Raw genomic sequence first — 12,211 nt, 5'->3', positions numbered from 1 at the left:
AAACATATATCGTTCACTAGAGTCTTGTATATTGATCCAAATCCAAAGAAACAAGAATATATTATCAATGACGTAAGATACATTTTTCCTAAAACAGTTCTCTCTCTCCCTTTCAGGCAACGGCGGTGCCGGTGTATTGGGTGTGGGGGAGGGGGAGAGGGTTGTGCCCTCAAATTTCCTCCCACTTCATTTCTAAGGAATTGTACGAATATGAATTTATTACGTTCATGAATGTAGAAGCTGCCAATTCTATTTTTCAACTGTTGTCTTGAGGAGAACCCTCTCAGACGTTCCTTGAGAGGCCTGAACCTATGGCAGATCTGCCTTATTTTAATTCAACCCCATATGGGAGGTCTGCCCCTTGTTTGTACACCCAGTGTCGGGAGACTGGCACCGCCGCTTTTTTCGGGCAAGAAAGAGAGCGTAATTTGATTTTGATATTTCAATGATATTTTATATATCTACATACAAACAGGTTAAAATAAATCAGAAAGTATAGCTACCATATTATTTATATCACAGTAAAAGAGGTTTACAGACTATTTCAATATGTTTTGCACCAATGTAAAAGAATCATTCAGTTTTTTTCTTTAAATCATAAAATGGATCCCTTCTGTAAAATTTCAAAATCACTTCTTGGCTTCTTCTCAGAAATCATTTTTTCAACTTCTCAAAATTTTATAGATCACTTCATTTCATTTCTAAAATATCATGGATCTCTTCTTCTCACATGGATCCTAAAATTTTATGGATGACCTCACAGGATTATGACACTTGTAGTAAATCAGCTCTACAGAATTCACCGGTATCTAAATTTTTAGCCATAAGTTGATATGGTTGCGCATTAGGTGTTGCATGCTGTACATAGAGTCTCTTTATACAGCAATCCTGAATAATACAATACAGAAAACTATAAAGCTCAATTTCCGTTTCTGATACTAAAGTAAAAAAAAAGGCCAAGTTTTCATGGTGTTGAGCTAATTATATATACTTCAATATACCAATCAAATCCCAACTTAAACAAGCAACATACTTACAATAAGGTAATGTACTGCTACTGAAGACACATGTGAACATCCATTAAGATATATTTCTTCTAACTGGTGACAACTATTAGCTAGAGCAAATATACTGGCATCGGTTAGATTGTTAATTCCTGATAACACCAAACTCTTTAATGGACAACATCTAGCTAGTTCTATTAAGGCACAATCAGTGATCTGAAACACACAATTATTTCATTTATTTCAAGAAATGATTTTGAAATAAAATGAAATGGAATTTTATGTGCTACTTTTCTGCATAGATTTGGGTAATGCCATGCAGTGTGCAATGAGGGAAAATGTACAAGAAAGGCAGCATTTGCAAACTCTTTTTAGACTTCCAACTGTTGAGAGATCCTTTACACCACAGTCCTCGGTTTATTGTCCCATCTGAATGACTAAACACTTTGTCACATCACTGATGGGCTGCATACTGCGTTGAGACATCTGAAGGTATTATCTTGACCCACGACGGAATTGAACGCTGGAACTTCAGGATTGTGAGCAAGCAACCAACTCAATGAGTTGTATTTTGTATCAAAAAAATGAATTCAACTATAAACAAAACTCACCAATCTACAACCTTTAAGACTAATATGTGTTAATTTAGTACAAGTAGTAACTAATAAGAATATAATATCATTAGTTACTCCTGATACACCACCTAAATCATACTTTAATAAGTTCTCACAACTTCTAGCTACTTGATATAATACATCTAAAGTAGTCTGAAACACAGAAACAATAGATCTATTAACATAAATGCAAATTGACTAAAACTGGCAAAAAAAAAAAAAAAAAAAAACAGACAAAAGAAGTTCAATTAAAACAATTCAAGGGAAGGAACTCAAAAATAGTTTATCAAAACAATTTCGACATCCAATTACCTTTGACTTTAGTAAAATATTTTAGTAATGTTACTAATGTATCAACACTAACTTGCTTGCATACAACTAGATGCAAATTTCAAATTTTTAAATGATATTTTGGTTAAATGTTTTAGTAATGGTAATGATGTTATCAAAGTAAACCTTACTAATATATATTTACTAGAGTCTTTGATGCTCTAGTAATGGTAATGATGTTATTAAAGTAAACCTTACTAATATATAATTACTAGAATCTTTGATGTTCTAGTAATGGTAATGATGTTATTAAAGTAAACCTTACTAATATATATTTACTAGAGTCTTTGATGCTCTAGTAATGGTAATGATGTTATCAAAGTAAACCTTACTAATATATAATTACTAGAATCTTTGATGTTCTAGTAATGGTAATGATGTTATTTAAGTAAACCTTACTAATATATAATTACTAGAGTCTTTGATGCTCTAGTAATGGTAATGATGTTATTAAAGTAAACCTTACTAATATATAATTACTAGAGTCTTTGATGCTCTAGTAATGGTAATGATGTTATCAAAGTAAACCATACTAATATATAATTACTAGAATCTTTGATGCTCTAGTAATGGTAATGATGTTATTAAAGTAAAACTTACTAATATATAATTACTAGAGTCTTTGATGCTCTAGTAATGGTAATGATGTTATTAAAGTAAACCTTACTAATATATAATTACTAGAATCTTTGATGTTCTAGTAATGGTAATGATGTTATTTAAGTAAACCTTATTAATATATAATTACTAGGGTTTTTGATGCTCTAGTAATGGTAATGATGTTATTAAAGTAAACCTTACTAATATATATTTACTAGAGTCTTTGATGCTCTAGTAATGGTAATGATGTTATTAAAGTAAACCTTACTAATATATATTTACTAGAGTCTTTGATGCTCTAGTAATGGTAATGATGTTATTAAAGTAAACCTTACTAATATATAATTACTAGAGTCTTTGATGCTCTAGTAATGGTAATGGTGTTATTAAAGTAAACCTTACTAATATATATTTACTAGAGTCTTTGATGCTCTAGTAATGGTAATGATGTTATTAAAGTAAAACTTACTAGTATATAATTACTAGAGTCTTTGATGCTCTAGTAATGGTAATGATGTTATTAAAGTAAACCTTACTAATATATATTTACTAGAGTCTTTGATGCTCTAGTAATGGTAATGATGTTATTAAAGTAAACCTTACTAATATATAATTACTAGAGTCTTTGATGCTCTAGTAATGGTAATGGTGTTATTAAAGTAAACCTTACTAATATATATTTACTAGAGTCTTTGATGCTCTAGTAATGGTAATGATGTTATTAAAGTAAAACTTACTAGTATATAATTACTAGAGTCTTTGATGCTCTAGTAATGGTAATGATGTTATTAAAGTAAAACTTACTAGTTTACAATTAATGGAGAGTTTCTGTATTTGACAAGCTCTCTGTCTGTCTTTTAGTAATGGTAATAATGTGATACAGGTAACATCAGCTAGTAAGCTAATCTTTAAGTTCTGTAAACTATAACAGTATTTGCTAACAGATTTAATACCAGCATCTGTTAAGTTCTTAGTAAAACCTCCATATCCACTTACATCTAGTGTTGTTAAATCTTTACCAATTTTTTCTAATATCTGAAACAGTAGAGTTGATAGAGCTCAAAATCTGATGTCTAATTCAATCAAACATCTGTGGTTCATGCAATTCCACTAAAACTAAGTATTGGATGATGTCACTTATCACAAAGGGCCTTATGTGATAAAGCATATTTTGCAATCAGCACTTAGTTCTAGTGGAATTGCAGGAACCACAGACATCTGATTGAAAATTGGAATGGTGAAAATTCATTCTTTCAATGTCTCAGATACACATAAAAAATTTATAAAACCTCTTTACAATTCTTTTAACTTAACATTCAATAACAAAATACTAAACCAGTTAAGAGGTTTTAAAATTTCAAGCAGTAATGACCTATGATGTCATGATGTCTTGCACAGACTAGTAAGAGTTTACGACTTTCAAACATACCTGTGTTAAAGTATTGTCATTTAAAGCAGTAACACCACATAAATGTATAGATCTTAATTTTGGCAATCGTTGTAAACACTCAACAAATATTGTTTCATTTTCCAGCATAACACCACACAGTGTTAGGTCTGTTAATCCTTGAGGTAATATCCAAAATGCTTCATTGTCTGGATAATCTCGTAATTTATTACAATAGGATAAGTCCAGATCAACCAGTTTTGTACAGCCTTGAAATAACTAGAATACAGAAGAGATAGTATGTTAATCAGCGTTTTAAGCTATTATATCTTTGTGAAAGTAAGATACATGTAATTGAAATTTAGTCCGTAAGATTCTGCTTGTGGACATGATTGTCATTTGTCATTCATTAAATGGATTATAAAGAAGTTTTCTAAATTGTTTATGTGTATCGGGGCGCTGATAGCATCAATTTCCACTATTCCAATTTTCATTAAATGTCTGTGGTTCCTGCAATTCCACTAAAACGAAGTGTTTGATGATGTCACTAATTACAAAGGGTCTTATGTTATGAAGCATATTTATGGTTAAGTGACGTCATGAAACACATAGTTTTAGTCTTAGTTTCAAAATCCACAGACGTCTCAATAAAAATTGCAGGAGGTCTGAATGAAAATTGGAATTGTGCAAATTGATACTATCAGTGTCCCTGATACACATCAAAATTTTAGAAAACCTGTAAGCTTTTCAAATCAAGGCCAAAAGCTTAATCAAATTTGAGCCCGACTAAATGGGTACTACGCTGGATGTTGCTGGCGAGGTGAAGGTTGCCAAGTTGCTCAGCAACATAACAAATAAGAATTTTCAGATCAGTAAGAGACAAAATTTTGTTGAAAAGTGTTAAAAGCATATTCATCTTTAACAGTCCTACCTTTATCAAACCATCTTTATCAATCAATGTACAGCCTTCGAGGTTTAATCTAAAAAAAAAAAATAATTCAGTCAAATTAAATACCCTTGATTTGGCTGTATTTTGCAGTCATGCCTACATCAAATCATGTCAACCTGAACAATTGTATTACAAATTGAGATGATGTTCAGCAAACATCTTGAAACACACAAAAATTTTGAATTCCCTTTGTTAGCTTGTATTTCTAATACTGTCATTATATTGATATATATAACCACTCATACCCAAAAATTTTTTTTTGAAAAACTTCATTTTTTACAATTTGCTAAAAATAATTTTAATATAAAGTTTAATATACAACCTTTTTGGTAGAGAAGGCAACTATTTTGGCTGTACTAAATTAGTTTATCAATAGCTAAGCATTTGAATGATTAAGTATAAATACAAAAAGATGTCTTAAACTTGATGACTTACTTTTTAAGATTTGAGCAATATTCAGATAAATGATATAGACATTCTGAGGTTGTTGCATGTAAATAAGCATTAAATTCTTCCTATAAAAATATAAACATTATAGTTAGAAATTTAATGTTCCAATTAATATTCTTAAAGATGGGTTTCCTCATATTATAGTGTCAAATTAAGCAAACATTTTGATGAATTGGTGTTTCTAATGAATTATCATGTATTCTTAATCCTATCATTATGTTCTTATTGCATATAACTAAAGAGTTTTAACCAATCATAAATGTCCATATATGTACAGTCTGGATAAACAAAAAAAGACTTTTTGACCTTTCTTGATCGGGTCACTCATTGGAATTCTGGTGGTAATTCTCTTCTAATTTAGCTAATTATGAATTAATTATGGACATGTGAGACAAACTGGTATTTTTGCAAGTCATTAGAACACATCGACTTTCTATTCATATAAGTATTAGCATTTTTATTTTCATAAATGAAAATAAGGGAACCCATCTTTAATTGTTTTAATATAGTACTAAAATAGGACACTTTTCTTAATGAATCTTAAAAATAATCTTCCTGGGATAGACAAGATAGGTTTAACATGCTACGAGTGAAATATCAGTACCAATTTTACTCAAAGTAGATTACAATTGTATTTCTTTTTATTTCCGTTTCCACTATGATCTTACAAGTCCCATTCTTATGATGTTATATTGAACCAATCAAAACATGTCAAGTAGAAATTTTTTTTCAATGATGATATTGAAATTAGGGGATATCAGATGGGAAGAGGCTGTCATATTGCTCTACTTTTGGTTTTGCTATCCTTCAATTTGCTATTGTTACCAAGAAACAGGTTCTTCATGACACACTTGTTTGCAAACGACGCAAATGAACCAATGCTAACTTGATTAATTACAAGAACCTTACTTACCAAAGAATGTTGAAGATTTTCAGCTACATGTTGATAAACGGATATATCTACACCAGTTTTATTACCTAATATCAATACCTTAATATTTCTATTGTTCTTTGTTAGTATATCAATTCCTTAAATATACAAATATCAAAACATGAAATGAAAAAAACATGAAAATGAAAATATTTTTCTTCACCAATTTTGAAAGAAACAGCTTTTACACGTTGACAAAGATAAGAACCCACAACCACCATGTATTGCTTTGTGGAGTTGCTGACTTCTTGCTTCTGTTCCAATATTGGAAAGTATAACCAATATCATAACAATCCTGGATTGTGTATCAGAAATTTTGGATAGTCAACTGTTGATTTGGTTGTTGATTGACCCCCATTTCCAAATATAGAATAAACTTTCATTATTTATGGGCCCCCAAATAAGCTACTACCACCAGTAAGCTTACATGAGACAAATTCATACCTTCTGTTTTAATAGATGAACATCCTTTTAAATCAACTCTCCATAACTTCTCAGATTTGATCTTTCTTAAAGAATTTGAAGAAATTTTAGTTAATCTACGTAACTCTAATGATTCTAATTCATCTTGATTTGTTGTGATTGCTTCTATACCTGAATCTAAAAAAAAATGGTACATTATTTAAGGCTATGCATAAATTTTTACAAAATGGAAAATCTGGATGTTTTGATGTTTTGGGTCATTTAATATTCAACCAATCAAATGCATTGTTCACTACATTGTGTGCAATTCAGGGATATTCATTGGCTAGTATTGCTAGACCTCTAGTATGCTTTTTAATGGTTCCCATAAATTATGACAATTTGTGTTGCTATTGGATCAATTCCACAGAACATGATTTTAAGAAAAATCTTGACAGATCATGGAAGATAAGTTTAGTTAGAACATCCAGATTTTAATCAGATTCTGAATGGGTCTGTAACAAAAACAAAAAAAGGAAAAGAAAAGAAACAAATTATTTCAGTCTCTTGAAGCTTACCTGTTAAAGAATGACATCCATGTATTTTTAAAACTTCTAATTTACACTGACTTCTAGACAGTTTGATCAAAATGTCATCCGTAATCTGTTGACATTCATACAGGACTATAGTTCTAAGGTTAGCTGAGAAAATATTATTGATGATATGAGGAACATAGTGTGGTGTAAATAAATCATGATCAGCTAATCTTTCTATCAGTAATTCTTTGTATTTTGAAGGTAGCTGGGATTGTAATTTGGGGAATTTTTCTAGATTGTTCATAACACATGATAAACATAAATCTTTCAGTGCCTTCACCATTTCTAATCTAATTTCTTTACCTAAAATATACAGAATTATGTATTTAAATTAGGTTTTCTAGCCTTTTATAGTTCAATGGCTTTAAAGTGATACTACATCTTAGAATGAACATAAAATTTTAGTTCTCAAGAATGGTCAATATGAGTATATATTCATCAGTGAACTTACCTGGTGGCATAAAGTTACAACAGAATCCTTGTAAAAACTAAAAAATTGGAAATTTCATAAAACTAAGTAATTATTGAAAAATGCATAATCATAATATTAAGCGTTTTTCAATAGTTAATTGCATATTTATTAAGTTTTTTGGATTTATCGGATTATATAAGGATCCTGTTATGTTATTTATGACGCCAGGTATATCTACTGATAAATATATGCTCTTATTGGCCAAGTTTAAAATATTTAAATTTTATGTTTATTCTTAGACGTAGTATCCCTTTAACTACCATAGGCCCATAAGGACTGGTTGAAATAAAAAAAAAAATGTGAAAAAAAAATGTAGGCTACCGAATTAAGTATCTATAGTACGGTATCTAAGAAAATCAGGCCCTGTGTCAGCTATGACTGCCTTTGAAGGCCCTAATACATGAAAGACCTTTAGGCCCTACTGTAGAGAGCAACACAGTAGGCTACAGGTGTCTTAAATTCTCTAACAGTCTCCAATATTATGTTCCCTGTGATGTTGGACCTCTCTCCAGATAAGTAGGATGTAATACTCCATTTCAATATTTCATCTTATGTCATTTCCTATCTCAGGTCAGTGTCGGAAGTCTCGAAAGTCGCCTCAAGTCTTATTGACTACATTATGAGCTATTAAAACTGAACATCTGACATCTCATGAGAATTTGTGAGGAATGCTTCTTTTCAGCCCCTAATAAAAGAGTCATGGTTTGAAATTTGATTTGGCAATAAACAACATTCTACTTTCAATTTCTAAAAGTTAGTTCCATAAATTATATAAGATAAGCTAGGCCTATACATCACCTTTATGTCAAATTTCTTCAGTAATGTTTTAGGTTATTGGAATGTGTTCACAGCAGACTTTGAAGAAGTAAAAAAAATCTTTCATTACAAATTATAGATTTGATTCAGTTAGAAAACTGTCAAGCCTTTTATTATCAGTTCTAAAAATAGAACATGTTAAAATAGAATTTTACTCATGCAGCATTCAATACGGTCGGTTTTACTGTAGATACGAAGCTAGCGGTCTATTATGGCCCATTCGTATCGTTTATTTTAATGAATGCGTATAGCTACGAATTCGTTTCCATCGCGTGTTAAATCGGGTTCATTTAACTATTTTTTTTTTAATTTCCAGTTCATATTTACACGTTATTATCGCTTTCTTTACGGGTGAGACCTTGATCCCGTACTATAATTCCACTTAATATTTCGAAATATTATAGCCTATGTCGACACTAGCATAGATTTGCACCATTCTTATTTTCAGTCAGACGTCTGCAGTTCTTGCAATTCCCCTTAAATTGAAAACTGGAATAATAGAAAAAAAACGCACCTACAGGCGGTGCACTTAAAAGGGACAGGTAGGCCACTTTTTTCATCGATCATGCACTGTAGTCTCAGAAACGGAGACTCAGAATTGTTTTTAGCTAGGCCAACAAGTAAGTGTTCAAAGCTTAGCGTCGAAATGTGAGACTCAAATCTATGTGTGTCTAGAATTATCCGCGATTGAATGTTAAATCAGTGATATATAGAAAAGACATATATAAAGGAAAAGTGAGTATTTTTAATGGAATTATCCAATTTCGTACATTTCTAAATCTATTTAGATCTACATATATTTAATTTTAAAAAATCACTTAACTCCCCCACTCATGGCGCATCTGCCTCTTTAAAGAGTCCTCGACAGTTGGAAATCGAATATAAGTAGGTTAGTTCCGCTGTCTTGCAAAAATTTCCTCATTTGAATGACCATTCATTAGGCTAACTTATTACGTGCAAAAAATAGATTTCATTGATTTCATTTTTAATTTATGGAACACGATAGAGATGGCATAAATCTTGAGTTTTAAAAAAATATTACCATTAGCAATATAGAGTCAGTGGGATTCGGGATAAATTCAATGATAACAAGCATATTTTCAATTAGAGTTTTGTTTATAAATATAAAGAGTATAACAGAACTTGACATAACAATAATAGTATGTTCACAGTAACCATTTAAACGGATATTCTGGAAATGTTTTAAACCTGCAAAAGAAACAAGTCTCTATTAGGTTACAGGTTACAAAGGTTCGGAAATTGTTCAAGGGTTATAAAATGAAATTAAGCCATCTATATCACTTCTCGAATGTAAAGTCTTGTTCGTTCGAAACGTCGAAAGTTATTCCATATAATACTGTATATAATCAAACACCACGAAAATAATGTTTATATTTAAGTCTACCCAAGCGTAAAATTTTCATTTCGGTAAGTGATATGGATAGCTGAAGTTTGACTGGAAGAACAAAAATAAACTGCTATATCCGCTAAGTATTATAAAGGATAAACTAATACATTATAGAATGTAGAATATGGCACTATAACAATAAATATTATTGAAAGCTTTTTTAAATAAATACGTTATTATACTTAAAATGCATATATCGATATCGCATTTAGTTCGTATTCTACATTTTCATAAAATCTACATTATGCGCGTTTCGGCATCATACTTTGCGTTAAATTCTGTTTAAGATATACCCAAACACACTCATTTCCAAAGCATCTTTAAGTATATTATTTTTATGTATCTGTTATTAAAAACCCAAACTTATACAAAATTTTTGCTACTTACTTATCTAAAGTAACCACCTTAAAATTTCGATCGAGTTTATTTATCGATTCCAACTCTTCTTTCGTTAACGAAAAATCAAAAACCTAATTGAAAAGAAAGAAGAATGTAAAATAATATTCAATTTTTAAATATCTTTATCAGTGTTGCATCAATGATATCAGTCTGAAATTGTTAACAATCGAAATAAGGGCTCAAAGTCGACTGCCGATTCCATCGTGTCTATCGAAGCCTAATTTTATATTAGTGAAACGATCATGATGCGATGATCAGGACGTTGACTGGGATCAACTGCAATTTTTCAGATCGCGGTGAAACCGTTTCGATTAAAGCCAGCAATATTTCATATTCTCCCAAATGCAAGCAGTCGTTGAAATCTGAATTTCAGATTATAACAATTACAGAGTCAAGACAGTCAGACATTGTTATCAATCAGACATGATTATCAGCCGGACATTGTTATCAGCTAGACATTGTTATCAGTCAGACATGATTATCAGGCAGACATGATTATCAGGCAGACATCTAGCAGGTGTTGTAATCAGTCAGGCATGATTATCGGTTAGATATTGTTATCAGTTAGGCATGATTTTCAGCTAGACATCGTTTTCAGAGAGACATTGTTATCATAGTCTTGACTAGTAATAAGAGAAAAACTCATGTAACCTATATGATAAAACATTTATTCAAATATTTATTTGACCAATGGTAAGAAAGAACCAAACCTTTAAATTTTCTTTGATTCTTGCTGGTGTAACACTCTTTGGTACCAATGTGTAACCTCTCTCTAATCCCCATCTAATAGCAATCTGGGCTGGTGATTTTTTATATTTCTCTGCCAACTTTACTATCACCTCATCAGTCAGTATATTTGGTAAACTTTCCGAGGTGCTGAAAATAATGTGAATGATATGAGTTTGGCTATAATTATTTAAATTAACATATTTCAGATAAATTCTACAGATCTCAAAGCAGAATTCTGATAAACATGCGATATTCAGTACATGGTCCCGAAAAGGTTCCCAAAAATTTGCACTTTCGTAAAACTCCTACGCAGCCATAAACAAAATATATGAACTCACTATTTAGCCCCGCCTTTACCCAGTGGAGAATAAGCGGTCACAACAATCCCCTCTTTTTTACAGTATTCTATTAGTTCACTGTTACTAAAATAAGGATGTACTTCAACCTAAAATAAAATAATGAAACGCGTACCAGTTCAAACATCATCATCATGCTCACATATCTCCACTATCAAACATTTTTACTTAAGTTCAATCATTTTTACTGACGTTCAAACGTCACTTACGATCAAACATTGTCACTAGGCTCATCTTCGTTAAGATTCATGACGATCAAACATCTTAACTAACTTTCAAACATCTTCAGATCAAACATAGTAAATAACGAAAAAACATAACGATCTAACATCTCCACTACCGATCAAATATGGTGAATAACGAACAAACAGTGTTACTAACGATCAAACACGGTTATTTACGATCAACATCGTCACTAACGATCAAACATCGTCACTAACGATCAAACAGTGACAAACGGTCAAACAAAATCCACCATACCTGAATTACTGCTGGTTTATATCGTAAATCTGCTGCTAATAGTCGTTTGAGTTGTTCTAAATTAAAGTTTGATACACCAATTGTTCTGACTAGACCTTTAATAACTAATTCTTCCATTGCCTACAATAAACAACGTTTTCATTCGTTCACCAATTTTAACAACCTCGTCCGAATGATTGTACACGCTTTTTATACATTGAATGCAATTCAATTTGCATTCATATATCCATAGTCCAGCTCAGGTAGATTGGAAAAAAATGAGCCGGTCACTTTTTCGACATTCTATAC

The 12,211-nt window shown here is 31.1% G+C and overlaps 2 protein-coding genes across 2 annotated transcripts in view; both read right to left on the bottom strand.

Moving 5' to 3' along the window:
• Positions 1–765: 765 nt before the first annotated feature.
• LOTGIDRAFT_238569 (hypothetical protein) lies at positions 766–8,679 on the bottom strand (the record flags this gene model as incomplete). The annotated part of the gene is made up of 11 exons (XM_009050673.1): positions 8,534–8,679; positions 7,246–7,566; positions 6,710–6,865; positions 6,248–6,363; positions 5,320–5,399; positions 4,867–4,915; positions 3,978–4,214; positions 3,353–3,583; positions 1,616–1,771; positions 1,038–1,220; positions 766–888 (listed from the first exon to the last, which is right to left on the bottom strand). The coding sequence occupies exons 2-11, from the start codon at positions 7,544–7,546 to the stop codon at positions 766–768; spliced, it is 1,632 nt and encodes a 543-aa protein (XP_009048921.1). The 5' UTR covers positions 7,547–7,566; positions 8,534–8,679.
• A 973-nt stretch (positions 8,680–9,652) lies between these two features.
• The window catches only part of LOTGIDRAFT_238568 (hypothetical protein), a 4,857-nt gene continuing 2,298 nt past the window's right edge, over positions 9,653–12,211 (bottom strand). The window contains exons 4-8 of the mRNA XM_009050672.1: positions 11,924–12,043; positions 11,426–11,532; positions 11,069–11,234; positions 10,347–10,429; positions 9,653–9,760 (exon numbers count right to left, since the gene is read on the bottom strand). Coding sequence (XP_009048920.1) covers positions 9,718–9,760; positions 10,347–10,429; positions 11,069–11,234; positions 11,426–11,532; positions 11,924–12,043 — 519 coding nt within the window. The 3' untranslated portion in view covers positions 9,653–9,717. The remainder of the gene's footprint in view (positions 9,761–10,346; positions 10,430–11,068; positions 11,235–11,425; positions 11,533–11,923; positions 12,044–12,211) is intronic.

This window comes from Lottia gigantea, assembly GCF_000327385.1.
Source record: "Lottia gigantea unplaced genomic scaffold LOTGIsca_151, whole genome shotgun sequence".
Taxonomy (NCBI): Eukaryota; Metazoa; Mollusca; class Gastropoda; family Lottiidae; genus Lottia; species Lottia gigantea.
Note: the sequence above shows the minus strand (reverse complement) of the source record. Positions and strands in the feature narration are given on the sequence as shown.